This window comes from Festucalex cinctus, chromosome 18 (assembly GCF_051991245.1).
Source record: "Festucalex cinctus isolate MCC-2025b chromosome 18, RoL_Fcin_1.0, whole genome shotgun sequence".
Taxonomy (NCBI): Eukaryota; Metazoa; Chordata; class Actinopteri; order Syngnathiformes; family Syngnathidae; genus Festucalex; species Festucalex cinctus.
The window spans coordinates 15891514-15908262 of NC_135428.1; the positions used below are offsets into that span (position 1 = coordinate 15891514).

The window sequence follows — 16749 nt, forward strand, 5'->3', positions numbered from 1 at the left end:
TGCAATGATCGAGCACAGCAACAAGCTAGGCTAACATTAGCATGTGCGTTTATTTTGATCAAGTAGTAGTAGTGGGGGGAATAAAATAATAAAAATTGGCTAACTCGGTTCAGTCGACCGCAAAAACTGGTCGACAAAAATTCTGCTTCGAAACTATAGTTAATAATTTAAATCTGCAATGATCCAGCACAGCAACAAGCTAGGATAACGTTAGCATGTGTGCTTATTTTAAGCAAGCAATGGTTAGTCGCGAGCCTCACCTCGGGTATCCATAAGGCACAACTGACGTGGACCCACTTGGTTCCACTGCGGGTGGGCTTGAGGGCGCCGCCCCGCTTGGGGCACAGCAGACATTTGGGCTGCACACCCAGGGCGCACGTCCGACAAAGCCAGTTGCCCTGCGGGACCTTCAGGATGCCGTAGCAGGCCTGGAAAACAGAGAGAGACATAGAGGTTAGACGGCTAAGCTAAAGAGGCTAGCTAAATGCTAAAGACTTCATACAGCATTTGTATGCAGTCAACAATTGTGGGCAATAAATGCTAAAGCTAACGGACCATCCGTCATTAAGATCTGTCTAAATTCAATAATGTAATCACATGAAGGCATAAATGCTACATGCTAATATAATTATGCTACTGTTAGCACTATATCTGAAATACTAATATGAGCACTAGTTGCTAGCTTTGCAGTCACGTAAACGGCTCCTTTGTCATCAAGCCAAGTAATATACTTGCGATGCTATTAGCTAAATGCTAACATTATGCTACAAAACTGAGGCTTTGGATTGCCATTCCGGACATGCTTAGCCAACAAAGCTAACAAGACTAGGCTACAAGTAAAACAATGCAGGACCTGGTGCACGCAGACGTTGCACTTGTCGCAGAAGACCATCTCGTTGCCGTCCTCGCCCTCAGGCGAGCGGCAGACGTCGCACACCACGTCCTCGTCGTACTCGATGCCCAGGCCTTCCTCCGCCTCGATGGCCTGCTGCATCTTCTCCTCACAGACGCGCTCCAGCTCCACCAGCACGCGCTCCATCGTCAGCTCGGCCAGCTCAGGCAGCGCTGAGTAGATGGGGCGGGGGTTAGCGGCTAATGTTAGTGGCTAACACTCGCTAACTTAGTCATTTTACTAGTTAACTACGTGTAGTACAATGTGGTTTTTGAATTTATCTCACATTCATCGCGGGAATTACGTTCCAGAATTTCAACGTCTAACAGAAAAATCTGCAATATAGCTGCTAACATTAGCTAGCTTGCATCTTGACAAGATATCATGTTCCCCCTCCTCAAAAAAACCTGAAAACACTCACCCATCTGCCCAAACTCTTGGTTGACAAGTTGCAGCCAAGCCACGTCCGTGTCGTCCAGGTCGTAGCAGCTGTACACTTGGCCAGAAAGAGGTCGAGGGTTCATGTCGCCCTCTTTGGAAGATCCACCTGTTGACTGAGGCAGTAACCTGGAAAAAAAAAAGGTCAACATTTCAATCACCTGCTCTAAAGTTGCAATGAGACAATACTTGTATGACAATTCATCTTTGAAGGGCTAAAATGGCTGCTTTAAACCAAAATGGCAAACTTCCTGTGTATTGACTTTCAGGGCAGAAATTTCAAAAGTCCTTGAAGTGCTGAATACTTGGAATGGCCATTTGTTTGACCTAAGAATGACAACGGTGATAAATCAAAGCGATTTCAAGAGGCGAGCTCGGAACCTAACGGTTGAAAAATGTGTCAAAGTGAGCGAACGCGGGTGGCGTGGGGTGGTGTGGGGTGGGGTGTGTGTGTGGGGGGGGTTCCTCCGGGCACTGTCTGCACTCCAGCGCTTCCAGACGCAAACGTCTCCACAGTCAACAAGAGAGCGAAATGGGGTCGGGAACTCTGCGTGACCCAGTGTGTGCCGGTAGCCCGCCAATAACATTAAAGTCATGTGACACAACAATCAAAACAGACACACAACGGGCAAATGCGCACAGTAAAGCACACACAATTCATCCAATGTTTTTGGTTCCTGTTGAAAGACAAGATATCCTCACAAATTATATTATCTTAGTTGGTCACCATTTTTTCACAAACTTCCCTTAATTTATTTACTCAAATCTTTGAAAGTATAATTAAATTGAATTTTTCAGAGCATAATATTTATACATTAAGTAAGTGTGTTATTAGGTGCACTTTCTTCTGTTTTTGTTTTTTGAATGTAATAAATTATACGGAGCCCATACTACATGTTTGCAAGAATTTCTACAAAATAGAGTTTCTATTGGGAGAGGATTGCTTTGGAAGGGTCTCTGAAAACAGTTGAAAATGGCAGATTCAAACCAAAATGGTAGACTCTGAGTGATTTTGGTCTTATCGTCTGGAGACTTTTTTGTGGGTCTCCTCATATGCTAGACATGCCTACCAAATTTCCATCCATCCATTTTCTTGACCGCTTAGTCCTCACAAGGGTTGCGGGGGGTGTTGGAGCCTATCCCAGCTGGCTTTGGGCAGTAGGCGTGGCACACCCTGAACTGGTCGCCAGCCAATCGCAAGGCACACAGAGACAAACAACCATCCACGCACACAAGCACACCAAGGGACAATTCGGAGCGCCAATTAACCTGCCATGCATGTCTTTGGAATGTGGGAGGAGACCAGAGTACCCAGAGAAGACCCACGCGGGCACGGGGAGAACATGCAAACTCCACCCAGGAAGGCCGGAGCCTGGACTCGAACCCGCGTCCTCCATACGTTGCTAAATGAAACTGGCTTTGGTACTGTCCAAAATTAGGCTAAAAGGGAGCTTTGAACCAAAACAGCTCCTCGTTACTTTTTTGTGTGGGTTTACTCATGATACACACGTGTAACCAAATTTCAAGTTGCTAAATAAAACGGTAATAAAAAGAGGCTAAAATGTCTGTTTTCAACCAAAATGGCTGATTTTGTGTCTTTTCAGTTACGGATTCTTGAGACTTTCTTGTGTGTCAACTCATGATTGACGTATCTACCAAATTTCATGTTGCTAAATAAAACAGTTTCTTTCACAAAAGGCGATTGAAATGGTCATAAAAAGAGGCTAAAATGGCTGTTTTCAACCAAAATGGCTGACTTCGAGTCTTTTCAGTTACGGCTTCTTGAGACTTTTTTGTGTCTACTCATGATAGATGTGTCCACCGAATTTCAATGTTGCTAAGCGAAATGGTCTTCTCGGGTTGAATTTTGAAAAGAAAAGAAAAATAAATAAATAAATAAAACATTTTTTTTTCTTTTCTGTTCTGACTACTCTGTAATAAACTTTTTTTGTAATGATTTTCTACTAACAGAAAATCAATCGGACCAGTGAGCGATGTCGGTCGTATTAAAATGTTATTTTACAGCTTCTTTTATTATCTACAGTAAACAGACTGCTCTGATCTATTTTAGTTTGGGATTATAATTAAATAACACAGCAAATGGATACCTCACTATGGGCACGCGCACACGCACGGTCTGTTACGTAACGTGCAAAGCAGCTTGAGTGTCTTATTTCACCAGTGTGTTATTGAAGTGTGTGTTGTGTGCTTTTGTGTTCTTTTATAAGACATTTAAGAGCGCCATGTCGACTAGAAATGTGAGGCTTCCAATTCAATCTGTCACTTTCATTGCTTCCATGACTCACCTCCTACATAATCATCACCAAGGCCACACTTTTACATGCACACACAGACACACGCGTACACAATGCATTACATAATAATAATAATAATAAGAAGAAACAGTTCCGTTTATTTCTATTGTGCAAGGTGGCATCTGTGATGAATAATAGCAGAGGAGCCATTGCATTAACTACAGGGATATGACACATACAGTTTGGATTATTGTGATTTTGTGGATTATTTGTTTGTCGGTGCTTTTCTATCAGTTATCATGAAACACTGGCAAAAGGGAACGACAAGATTATTTTTGTAATAGTCATCTTGTGATAGAGCACATTTAGTTTTATTATGCTTGATTCAGAATGAATTGACCCTTTTATAGATTATTTCTAGTCGTCACGTTTGTTTCTATTGTGCAAGGTTATCATCAATCACAGGTGAAAGGGAGTGACGACAATTATATGATAGTCGACTGTGATAGGGTGCATTTATTTATGCCTGATTGAGCATGAATTGACCCTTTAATGGACTGTTTTTAGCTGTGTTTATTTCTAGTGTGCAAGGTGATAGTTGCCATGAACAACCAGTGTGGGGCGTCATTGCATCAATTCTATGATCGTATGTTAGGCACAGGAGCATTTAGCCGTGACTGCCTGGGTGTAAATTGGCCCTTTTATGGATTATTTGTAGTCGTCAGATTTATTTCTATTGTGCAAGGTGGCTGCAGTTATCATGAATAACAAGTGAAACGGAGTGACGACATGAATTATAGTCAACTGTGATAGAGTGCATTTAACCGTGCCTGATTAAGCATGAATTGACCCTTTCATGGATTGTTTTTAGTTGTTTATTTCTAGTGTGCAAGGTGGCAGTTGGCATGAACAACCAGCGAGGGGCGTCATTGCATTAATTCTATGATCGTATGTTAGGCACAAGAGCATTTATTAGCCGTGATTGACTAAGCGTGAATTGGCCCTTTTATGGATTATTTCTAGTTGTCATATGTATTTCTATTGTGCAAGGTGGCTGCAGTTATCATGAATAACGAGTGAAGGGGAGTGACGGCATTAATTATATGATAGTCTACTGTGATAGAGTGCATTTACTCATTCCTGATTGACCATAAACTGACCCTTTCATGGATTGTTTTTAGTTGTTTATTTCTAGTGTGCAAGGTGGCAGTTGGCATGAACAACCAGCGAGGGGCGTCATTGCATTAATTCTATGATCGTATGTTAGGCACAAGAGCATTTATTAGACGTGACTGACTAAGCGTGAATTGGCCCTTTTATGGATTATTTCTAGTTGTCATATGTATTTCTATTGTGCAAGGTGGCTGCAGTTATCATGAATAACGAGTGAAGGGGAGTGACGACATTAATTATATGATAGTCTACTGTGATAGAGTGCATTTACTCATTCCTGATTGACCATAAACTGACCCTTTCATGGATTGTTTTTAGTTGTTTATTTCTAGTGTGCAAGGTGGCAGTTGCCATGAACAACCAGAGAGGGGCGTCATTGCACTAATTCTATGATCGTATGTTAAGCACAAGAGCATTTATTAGACGTGACTGACTGAGCATGATTTGGCTCTTTTATGAATTATTTCTAGTCGTAATATTTATTTCTATTGTGCAAGGTGGCAGCGAGCAAGATCACTTTAACTTCTTTATAAAACAATCATCTTCTGTCAACTTCCACGTACTGACATAGGAGATGGTTTTTTCCTGCGTGGGCTGAGCTGGTCTCACCCTCAGGATGATTTCGACACACACACGAGCTCCTGAAGAGTGTTGAAGTTTCAGATTTTAAAAATAAAATACAAAAAGGTTGTGTATGCAACAGCGGGAAAAATGTGCAACAAGCTTTGAATGAATGACATTATGGAGTTAAGAGTGTCAAGTGATGGATGTTGGACTGATGAAATTAAGGGTAAAAAAAAAAGAAGGAAATTTTACACCTTCAGCAAAGAAGAAGCCACAAAAAGCTCTTTTATGTGCTCTTATTAATTTATGGCTTCATTAAAAGTGCAGTGCAGACGCACACTGAAGCAAATAACAAGCTTGCGCATCAGCAAATTACACAGTGAGAAAAAAAATGTATGGGAAGGAAGAAAGCGAGCAATGAGAGGATGCCTCCGCCAGATGCAGACGCGGCTTCAGAGGAAAGACTTGCACAGAAATTAGGGGGCAAAAAAGAAACTGAAAAAAATTGCCACACTGAGAACGACAGCAAGATAACTATTTTTTTTGTCATTTTTGCAGAAGTTATTTAAAACTTTATGTTTGCAAAAAAAAAAAAATCTGGGAGATTTATATATTTATTAGTGCTGTCAAACGATTAAAATTTTTAATCTGATTAATCACACTTTTAAATTTTGATTAATCACGATTAATCAGCTAAATTACTCGCGTATTTGCGCAATATAAAATAAATACAAAATACCGTAATATTTTGACATTAATGCATTTTATTATCTGAATGTCATTTGCAAACATTAATTAAATGCATGTACGCAATTCCATGCATGCGTGTATTGCTCAAAACGTAACAGCATCATAACAATTGGGTGCAATTCAGCAATTAATTAAACGCAAATTACTTTTGTTTTATCTAAAGTCCCGTTGGGGTGTTTTTGAAAGCGAAATTTACCACCGAGCACACCAACTGGAGTCACCCCGCTCATTTTGGAACAACAGGCGTAGGAAATGCCGTGCATTGACCTCATCACTGACCTGCGCAGCCTTCAATGTAACCATCCACGGTTACGTTCAAGGCTCAAGTGCGGTCCAAAAAAAATAGTGCGATTAATCTGCGTTAATATGTGATTAATTTAACCTTTTTCTGTGATTAATTAATCTATTAACGCTTTAACTTTGACAGCCCTAATATTTAAATTGTTGGAAATGTGAGTTAGCACAGTGTTGCACTGATACCATAACAGCAATTTTCTCTTTTTCCATCTAAATAATAATAATAATAATAATAATAATAATAATATCACTTCGCTTATGGAAAATTACTCAATAAACCCCCCACCCCCCTCGTTAAACCTTGACTTTATTTTCACAAAATTACCGCAATCATTTTGTGAGACTTTAATCTCTTTATTCTTCTTAATCCTTTCCCACAGTGTCATTCATAAAAAAGACAAAAGACAACAATAAAATTGCAGATGACAGAAATATGTCATGTTTGCGCTGGAAAATAATTGATTAACATCTGAATGCATGTGTGCATGTGTAATAATGTCATTCTTGGAATACCTCTCTGCCACAGCCTGGCTGAGAAAACTGTGATTCCCCTTTCTTTTCCATAATCCCCTCTTTATACCCAAACCTTTCACACCACCACACTCTGCCACTGCGTGTGTGTGATTTTGTGCACGTGCGTGTGCGTGTGCGTGCCAACAGACCTCACCATCCTCTGCTCCCACACAAGCATGCAGCCTCAAGCAGGCTAAAGGTTGTAAGAGACATACTGTACATTCATCATGTGAGCGGTTAAAGCATGATGCAGCAAAATGGAAATATACAGTAGTAAACTTGCAGTATTTTTGGGGCCACATGGGGGCGGTAGGGAACAAGTGCAGTGGTTTGAGTTCAACGTTCACTTAACATCAAGGAGCACATTTATTTATTTATTTATTTTAACATTACATCCATTCTCTGAGCTTCTTGTCGTCACGTGGGTCGCGGGCATGCATACTAAACCCCCCCACTCTCCCGCACCCCCGCCATATTACAGTACCGTAATTCAAATATTCTGTTTCATAAAATTATGAATTTCCGCTCTTGTAATATTACAAGTCCTGGATTGGCTAGCAACCAGGTCAGGGTTTACCCCGCCTATGCCTGAAGCCAGCTGGGATGGGCTCCAGCACCTCCGCAACCCTTGTGAGGAGTAAGTGGTTCAGAAAATGGATGGATGGATAATATTACAAGTTTGTGCTCGTAAAAATCATGAATTTTCTATCTCTGGCTCTGTAAAATTACAGCTACTGATTCAGAAACATTAGACTTTTATTACAACTTAATTCTCACATTTTTGGACTATTTTCTTGCAATATAAGTAATATAATTTTTTTTTTTCTGATTTTAACATTATGTTAGTTTTTTTTTTTTTTTTAAGACAATTTTCCTGTAATACTACGACTTTAGTTCCTTTCGCTTGTTTTACAACTACTTTATTTTGGAAAAATGCTGACTTTTTTTTTTTTTTTTTTTTTTTTTTTTTTAAAATATATTTTCCCATAGTTGTGCAATTGCCACTCCCCCCGGATAATTCCATTAAAAACTGTATTCCATAATATTAAGAGTAAACTTTTTTGAAACCACATCTTGTTTCTCATATTATGCCAATTTTTCCTTGACTGTGACGGCTATTTTCTTGTATTACAACAACTGATTGTTTTTCTAAGTATTACATTTTAATTTTTAAAATGACTATAGTCATATTATGACTATTTTCATAAAACTACCAATTTTTTTCTCTCTTAATATTACAAGATGAATATTCCGACTGAAGTGCGGTCATATTTGAATTTATAGTGAGCTGCCATTTTGTGTGCTTGAGATGCCAGCACAGTGAGCTTGTTGTCATGGATATGAGTGTGACTTATTCACACCGCTACTGTAGAGGAGCTGCAGCCTGCGCAAATAATGTTTGACAAAAGGGTGAGGAGGGAAACTGAAAAGGGGGGGAGGGAGAATGCGGGCACCATTTGGACAAACAAGGCCGGCGGGAATGTTTTCATTCATATTTTTCGCTCGGCTAATCCAGGAATGAGACGCAGTGGGAGGAGCGGGCTACGGCGCTGCGGCGTCCAAAGACACAGCAAAAGGACAGGATCATGTAGCAGAGAGGGCAACCGAGTGGAGATTGTGGAGCGTGAAGGTCAGAACCTGGAAAGCAACAGGGTGAGACTAAGCTAGCATAGCCAGGAGGAGACTGAGGGCCACTGGAGGAAGGTGCAAACAAGGGCCACTGGAGGAAGGTGCAAACAAGCAACAAAATAAGCTAACATATCCAAGGGGAGATTGAGGGCAGCTGCTGCCAAGTGGAGACAGAGGAGTATAACTACAGTTTTAAGCTAACATAACTGAATGAGGACTAAGAGCTACTCCAGCAAAATGGAGACTGAGGTAGAAGAGTGACACATGAGGAGCTAAGTCACAACTACAGAGTAAGCTAACGCATCCAAAGAGGAGAATAAGGGCCACTGCACACAAGTGGAAGAAACTATGGAGTATAATCATTAAGATAAAGTATGCTAGCCTGTTTTATAATTTCTATTACATTGTGTTACAAGAGAGATGGAGAGCCCACAATTCCAGGTACACAGACACACACTTCCTGGTCGGGATGATGTCACCACATCTGCGAGCGTGTGTGTAAATTGCTTTTATGGCCCCCTATGGGAAGCGAATGAGTCATGCTGTTGTTCCAGGAAGCAATACAATATGTATGTGTAGAATATCAAGCATAGATGCAATGACGCACGCGTTAGCAAACACTTGAACGCATACGCCCATCACCTCAATGCAAACATGTTGAACATTGCTAACATTAGCGCCTAGCATTCGGGAAACTAACAAGGCACGTTTGTCTGTTAGAAAGAGAGAAATTCGCACAGTCACACATGCACAGTTAGGAGGAGGATGCTAACTTTGTTGTTGGCATTTTTTAGCATTAGCATTCAAAGGCTACATAAAGAAGTAAATGCCTAAAACAGGGTAAGATAACATATCTGAAGGCAGACTGAAAGCCACAGCAATAAAGTGGAGATGGTGGAGTGGAGTATAGTAATGAAATGTCCAGAGCTAAGCTAATGTAGCCAAGGCTAATACAAGCAAAGGGAGACAAGTGGAGACTGAGAGCTATCTGCAGATCGCGGAATTGGTTGCCCCAAATCAAAATAGCAGACTTCCTGTATGTTTTGGGGCATGACTTCTTGAGACTTTTTGGTAGGTCTACTCATGATAGACAAGCCCACCAAATTTCATGCTGCTATGAAAAGGGGCTGAATTTTCAAAAAGATTTAACGTTTTATTGCAAGTCAGATCCTCAAATGACCACTTTGAACCAAAATGGCAGACTTCCTGTGGTTTTTGAGACTTTCTTTTTGTGGGTCACCGTCTACTCAATAAATAAGCCGAACCAAATTTCATGTTGCCAAGTTAAAGTGGCTTCTGGTACGAACATTTTCGAAACAGTTTAATGATGCATCATGAAACTTTGCTCATTCCTGAAATTTTAGTGTTACCCTTCTATCTTGTACCAATTTAGTGGCAGTCAGTCAGACAAAATTTCCTGAACCCCAGCAAACTCACGCTTCAAACCAAAACTTTAGACTTCCTGTGAATGTGCGTGATTTTGTGCATATTTGTACAATTCTTCATATGTTCTGCTGCAGATCTTGTTGTATTTGCTTAAATGTCAGCCGGATGTGGTAAGAAGAACCACCAAGGGGCTGGGGGGTGTATCAAAAGCATGAAAAAAAAACCAAAACATTTCTGGCCACACGATGTATTCAACTACCCACAATGCAACAGTCGCTCTCCATCAAGTGACAGGCGGGTTTGTCTCAGAAGAATCCGTGGCTTCCCTCAGGGCTGCTGACTCGGCGAACATCCCCCAAAGATGAAAAAAAAAAAGCCCCAGCTAATAACCTTTAGCGAGCTTTGATTCTTTTCCTTTTGATGCCAGGCGCTGTTTTAAAAGGACGCTTGTGGAAAATGTGTTTGGTAGTCAGGCCCAGGGGAGAGTAGAATGTTTGCATAGTTTACAATGATCTCATGACAGTTGTCCTTTGAGCTAAACAAAAAAAAAAAAAAAAAATCAGCTTAACTGCAATGTTAGTTTCTTTTCAAACTTTTCAACCCTACGCTTGAAAAACAGTTGGGTTAAAAATAACCCATTTTCAGTAAATGGACCAATCCACTACTTGGGTCAATTTCACCCAACTTTTTGGGTTGTTTCACATAAAACCACCCATACAATTGAATAATTTTGTATAAAAATAGCCCATAAAATTGGTTCATTTTGTACAAAATAACCCATATAAATTGGGTGATTTAGTATATAACAAGTTCCAACCCATAAAATTGGGTCATTTTGCATACAACAACCAATAAAATTGGGTTATTTTGTGTATAACCAACCATAAAATCAGGTCATTTTGCCTACAGCAACCAATAAAATTGGGTCCTTTTGTAAAACACAACCCATATAAATTGTGTCTTTTCGTACAAAACAACCCAGAAAGTTGGGCCAAACTGAGCCAGGAAGTGGATCGGTCCATTTTTGACCCAAATTGGGTTATTTTGACAAAACTGTTAAGAGTGTGGCTTGCCACATTTGTTGTGGAACAGCCTTTCCCAAACCTTTAAAACCACGCACCCTCTTCGAAACCCACCGTCAGTGACGTGACGCCGCACCCCTATCCCCGGCATGTCTTCAGACAAAACAAACATTAAAGCCTCTTGTCGCTGCCTGGTTTTCCGTCGCACCCGTTCGAGACTCACAAGAAGCTGGCCCCGGCAATGAGAATCGAATTTTGTTGCCAACATGTTATTAGCTGGATGGTGATGTGCTCACAAAAAGCACACTGCCAGCTGGTGGCTGCGGTCATCTTTGGCTCTCCATGACCACACTTGGACTTGAACGCGGCGGAGCTCACGTTGGCCAAAAGTAAACAAATCTAAGTGGAAGTATCCTCGCCAACATACATTTAATCCACCCATCTATCTGCCATCAATCAGTATTAGCTTCCTGTTTTACTAACGTGTCTGTTATGTACTGGGGTTGGGTCCCAAAAACGCAGACACAAATAAGATTTTAACTATTTATTCACACCGAGAGGCGTGGAACAAACTTGAGTAGACGAGAAACAACGAGAGTTGCACAGAGGAACAGAGGTAATAATCCGACAAAAACACACACTTCTCAGACAGCTTATATAGACAGTGAATTGATCTGATTGGTTGTGGCTAGACATGTGGGTAACAGGACTGACATGGAATTATCTGATTGGCTTTTGACTAGATAAAGAGATTAAAGATTCTTGACATCACATAGCTTCTGACATCACATAGTGTATTACCAGTTGAAACTAGATGCTGTTACATCAGTTCAAATCAGACACTTGACCGTACAATCATGACCCGAACATAAACCTGGCCCCAAATAACACACAGGCAAAACACAGTCATGACAGTACACCCCCCCCCCCAAACAAAGGAGGCCTCCTGGCGGACCCCTAGGTTTAAACATAACCCTTACATGACCCTAGTCATGACAGTAAGCATAACCCTTGCATGACCCTAGTCATGACAGTGTCAAAGATAGATGAAAAAACTTATTTTGGATGCGAGCGATCAAAGACTAATTCGTTAATCCCCTCAAAGATCTTCTGCCGCCTGCCGTTAAACGAACTCATCTGGGGCAGAAGACATTGCCCTTCTCTCATTGGACGACATCCAACCAATCAAGCCGGCCAGTTGGAGCGTTCCGACGAGCTGGCTGGCCGACCTCGATGGAATGACAAGCGGAGCTGGATGCGTAGATGCCGTTGGCGTCCAAAAAGAGTGAGTCAGACTCCCAGCTAAACCCGTTCACCTTATTTTCTTGGACAGAACCAAACCCAAACAACTTGGAGATGAGTCAGCAGTTTTGGAGACGGATGAAGCTCGATCAGGTGTCACTTGTCCAACAATCATTTGGCACGGCGCTGCGGTTTTCGGGAACGACTTCCTTCTGACCTGATAAATGAATGTGCTTTTCCCTAAAATGATGTCGGGAGGAAAACAAGGCAATTCCCGCCTGGTTCACGACCTCGCCGCTGCGGTTTTGGCGGTCCTCTTTTGTGGTCTTCTGCGAACCGGGATGGATCCATCCTTAATTTTTTAGAGATGATAGCCACCCGCGAATGTGCGGCATTCTTTCCTCCCCGCTTCAAAGTGAAAGCAAAAACCACGAGTGGAAGACGCTGGGGCCGTGAACCCGTCAACGTTTTATGGCCGTCAGAGTTCGGCACGTGATTACACAGCAAGCCAGAGGCTAAATCAGAAACTGGAAGTCCTGGAAAAGCTTCTTTGTATCAGGACAGGAAGTGGCTCATGACATATGGGGACTGCAACGCTCTACTGTGGGTCAAAGTTCAACTTGGCCACAGGAAATAGCTCAGTTGGGAGAGCCTTAGACTGAAGATCTAAAGGTCCCTGGTTCGATCCCGGGTTTCGGCACACAACTTAAGGCTTGTGCTTTTGATGGTTAGTCAACCTGTAAATCATGTCACAAACGACTTTGCGCAATTGCAATTTATAAACTTGTCAAAAAAATAAATCTTGTAAAATTGCTTTCAGTGTTGCTACTCTATACTTGTAAAATTACATCTTTGTCGTAAAAATACGAAATGATTGTGACAATATGACCACTTTTTTTTATTGTAAATGTACATAAAAAAATTCACATTACCACTTGTTACATCATCATCATCGTTATTATTATTGTTATTATTATTATTATTATTATGAAATGTCAACATCTCTTTCATTCCCATTTTATACTTATGACTTTTTTACTTTTAATATTATTAATTTATCACTTCATTCATACAATGTATATTTCCAATGTTACATATTTTCATAAAATTATGAATTTACTCTCATGAAATCATGATTGTTTTCCCTTCATAATATTGAAGATCGACTCTCATAAAATCATCATTTTACGGTCTTAAAATGAAGAGATATTTTTTTTTTCTTTTCTCGCAACATTTCCACTTAATTCTTAAAAATATCAAACTTTTTTCTTTCCAATGCAATTCATAAAATAACTTATTCTTGTAATAGAATTCAACTCTCATTAAAGCCCCAATTTATTGTCATAAAATAAGAATTTTTCTCACAAAATGTGTTTTTTTCTTCTTTGTAATATTAGAAACCAACTCTTATTAAATCACAATTTTATATTATTAAAATTAATACAATTTTTGAATAAAATTGACATTTAAAATATTTTATTCTTACAAAATTGCACCTCCCCCTTATAGTATTACCAATTTATTCTCATTCTTATTTTATTATGACTTTTTCCACTTAGTAATTTTAAATACTGTTAAAATTTTATGTGAAGACATTTGTTAAATTACAGATTTTTTTTCTCGTAAGATTGAAAATTTACTCTCACAATATTACTTTAATCTCCCGATATTACCACTTTATTCTTGTAAAATTACAAATGTATTGTGACAATATTTTACTTTTTGCATAATGCTACAAATACATTCTCATAATACAGTACAAACATTTAATCTAGTAAAATTATGATGTTTCCCCATCTAAATATGACATTCATTTTGATATTACAATTGGTAAAATTACATTATTCACATGCTAAATTATAAACAAGATAACATCTTAAATATCTGCTTCGACTTACATGACAGTCAAGTATAGCAAAAAAAACAATATATATATATATATATATATATATATATATATATATATATATATATATATATATATATATATATATATATATATATATATATATATATATATATGTATGTATTACTAAGTTTTAAGACTTCCTGTACAGCAAATAAAACTTTTTTATTGATGACAGATCCAAATCTAATTGGCGTGAAAACGTTGCGTTTATGACTCAAAAGCAAACACGAGACATGGAAACTATGTTGACGCCAACAGTTCATGTGAATGCTGCCGTGTCTCATCTTTCTACGACATGATAAAGATCTGGAAAAAAAAAACAACAACTCAGTTTCATCTTTGGGGGATTTCCAGGCGTTGTTGTTGTGGGGCAAATTAGCAAATGATGCTGGAAAAGACGGCAGCTGTGTCCGTTCCTGAAGGCATCGTCACTCATTTCTACTCTTTCATTTTGACTTGATGTTCCCTTCTGACCTTTTGGTTTTACAAGCAAATGATTGAAGCAAACATGTAATCGGGGAGCTTGCAAGACAGATTACAATGGCAATAAATAAATACTATTTTTGATGAGATGAATTTTCAAACCTTGCGTAAACTAAACTAAACTAAACTAAAATAGCATCGATTTTGTGGTGATTACTAATAATTAGCTGTTCGACTTGAACATTTTAACATTATAAATAAAACGTAAAAAATGTCTCAGAACTGATGTCAAATCTGAACCTTTTCGTCATAATATATTACTATATAAACCATAATTATGAAGAAGAAAAACGAAAGAAAAACAAAAAAAGTATACATTGTAAAATATACAAGCTAAAAGAAGAGCAAATGAAAGCTTAACTCCAGGTCAAAGCTTCTCTTTTTTTTCCCCCTCCATTGCTTTCACTGTAGTCGAGCCTCAGGCGCAGACATATTTTCCTCCTCCTAGTTTTTTTTTTCTTGCGATGAATAATGACATCATCACTAAAAATTGTTGGAGTGGAGAAGAAGAAGGGAAAAAAAGGAAGGAGCTGCGGGCGCGTCTGGCTTCTACAAAACATTTGTCTTCCTCTTCCATTTTTTTTTCCTCTCTCAGCCTTCACTCTTCATTCCCAGATTAAAAGTTGCAGGCAAGATGCATATTGCAACAATAAATACAGAATAAAATGGGGGGGGGGGGGGGGGGGGGGTTAAAAAATTTACATTAATAAAGTGAGACTAAATTTGTAAAATTATGAGGAAATAACGTAAATAAAGTTATAATTTTAACTCATTGACTCCCAGCCATTTCACCTGTCGCTACTGGCTGTTTTACTGGATTTTGACTGAGTCCCACATAATATTGTGTTCTATTGCTCTTCTTTCATCAAGAAAAAAAAAAAAAAGAAAAAAAAAAAGCATAAAGCATATTTGTATCTGTTTCTGTTTTGCAGCAATTCGCATTAGACTATATCTAAGTTTCATCATTATTTACATTCCTGTTGAATACACTGTCAAAAAGAGCTTGTTGCAACATGGCCCTGGCTGATCTCTTATACTCTGCTGCCACCTGCTGGCCGTTTTTTTGTCACAACTACCATTGCTTTAAGCCACCTCTTCATGTCAGAAGCTGCATCAAAGCCTTCTGCATGCTCTTGCAAAAAAATAAAATCAAATAAAACAGAATTATAACTACGTCTTTGGGAGTGAGGGACAAAGTATTAAAAAACATTTGCACGTTTTTGGGTTTGAATGAGTTAAAAGAATAAAGAGGCTCCTGATTGGCTACAACAGACTTACGGTTAACAGTTATAGCGCCACCTGCTGCTGCGGCATGCTGACGACATGCGCACGGCTGAGTGACGATTTTTAAGAGGAAAAGACGGAGAGACAACCGCTGAATAACAGACAAAAAAAAAAAAAATGAGCCTGCGTCCATTCACGCTGCGTTGTTTGTGTTTTCTGGGCGTCGTCCATTCCAAGCTGTCATCAAAAGGTTCGCCTTCATTCACGCTCGCTTATCTGGACCATGTGTCTTTTTTGCTTTGACAAGCTGCTTCTTCCGTCGCTGCCTTCGGGCGCACATCCATCTGCTCGCTCACGTGTGTGCGTGTGAGTGAGATATGAGCCCATTCGCCAGTGTAAACACTCAGCAAGACACATTTATCTCTTCCCGAGTTCGCCCCATAAATGATCGACCGTGATGACGTCTCGTCATCTATTGACGTCGTCTTCCGCCCCGTACTGATTTTTTCTTCTCAGGGATCAAATGCATAAAAAATAAATATATGAAAATATCCTGGCTCGGAAAAGAAGCAGGAAGTTAGCCATTTTGGTTCAAAGTGATGTTCGATGACCCACCGTAAAACACGAAAAAATTTTGACAACTCAGCCCTTAAGACCAGTTTCATATAGTAGGCCTAAGATGAAATTTGGAAGGAATGCCTATCATGAATAGACCCACAAAAACGTCTCAAGAAGCCATGCTCAAAAACACACAGGAAGGCAGCCATATTGGTTTGAAGAGGCCATTTTACCAAACTTTGATGATGCCCCTTAAAACACCTAACATTTTTAAAGATTCAGCTCTCAAAGCCAGTTTCACTTAACACAAAACTTGGTAGGATTGTCTATTATGAGTAGACCAACAAAAAAGTCTTAAGAATCCATGCCCAGAAAGACACAGGAAGTCAGCCATTTTGGTTTGAAGAGGCCATT

The 16749-nt window shown here is 39.5% G+C and overlaps 1 protein-coding gene and 1 non-coding gene across 4 annotated transcripts in view; one reads left to right on the plus strand and one right to left on the minus strand.

Moving 5' to 3' along the window:
* The window catches only part of jade2 (jade family PHD finger 2), a 52465-nt gene that overhangs the window by 18769 nt on the left and 16947 nt on the right, over positions 1-16749 (minus strand). For all 3 annotated transcript variants that reach the window (XM_077504995.1, XM_077504996.1, XM_077504994.1), the window contains 3 exons: positions 1314-1459; positions 854-1065; positions 261-428 (listed from right to left, as the gene is read on the minus strand). In XM_077504995.1, the coding sequence (XP_077361121.1) occupies positions 261-428; positions 854-1065; positions 1314-1459 (526 nt within the window). The remainder of the gene's footprint in view (positions 1-260; positions 429-853; positions 1066-1313; positions 1460-16749) is intronic.
* Positions 12785-12861, plus strand: trnaf-gaa (transfer RNA phenylalanine (anticodon GAA)). The gene has a single exon. It is a non-coding gene; the product is annotated as a tRNA-Phe (tRNA).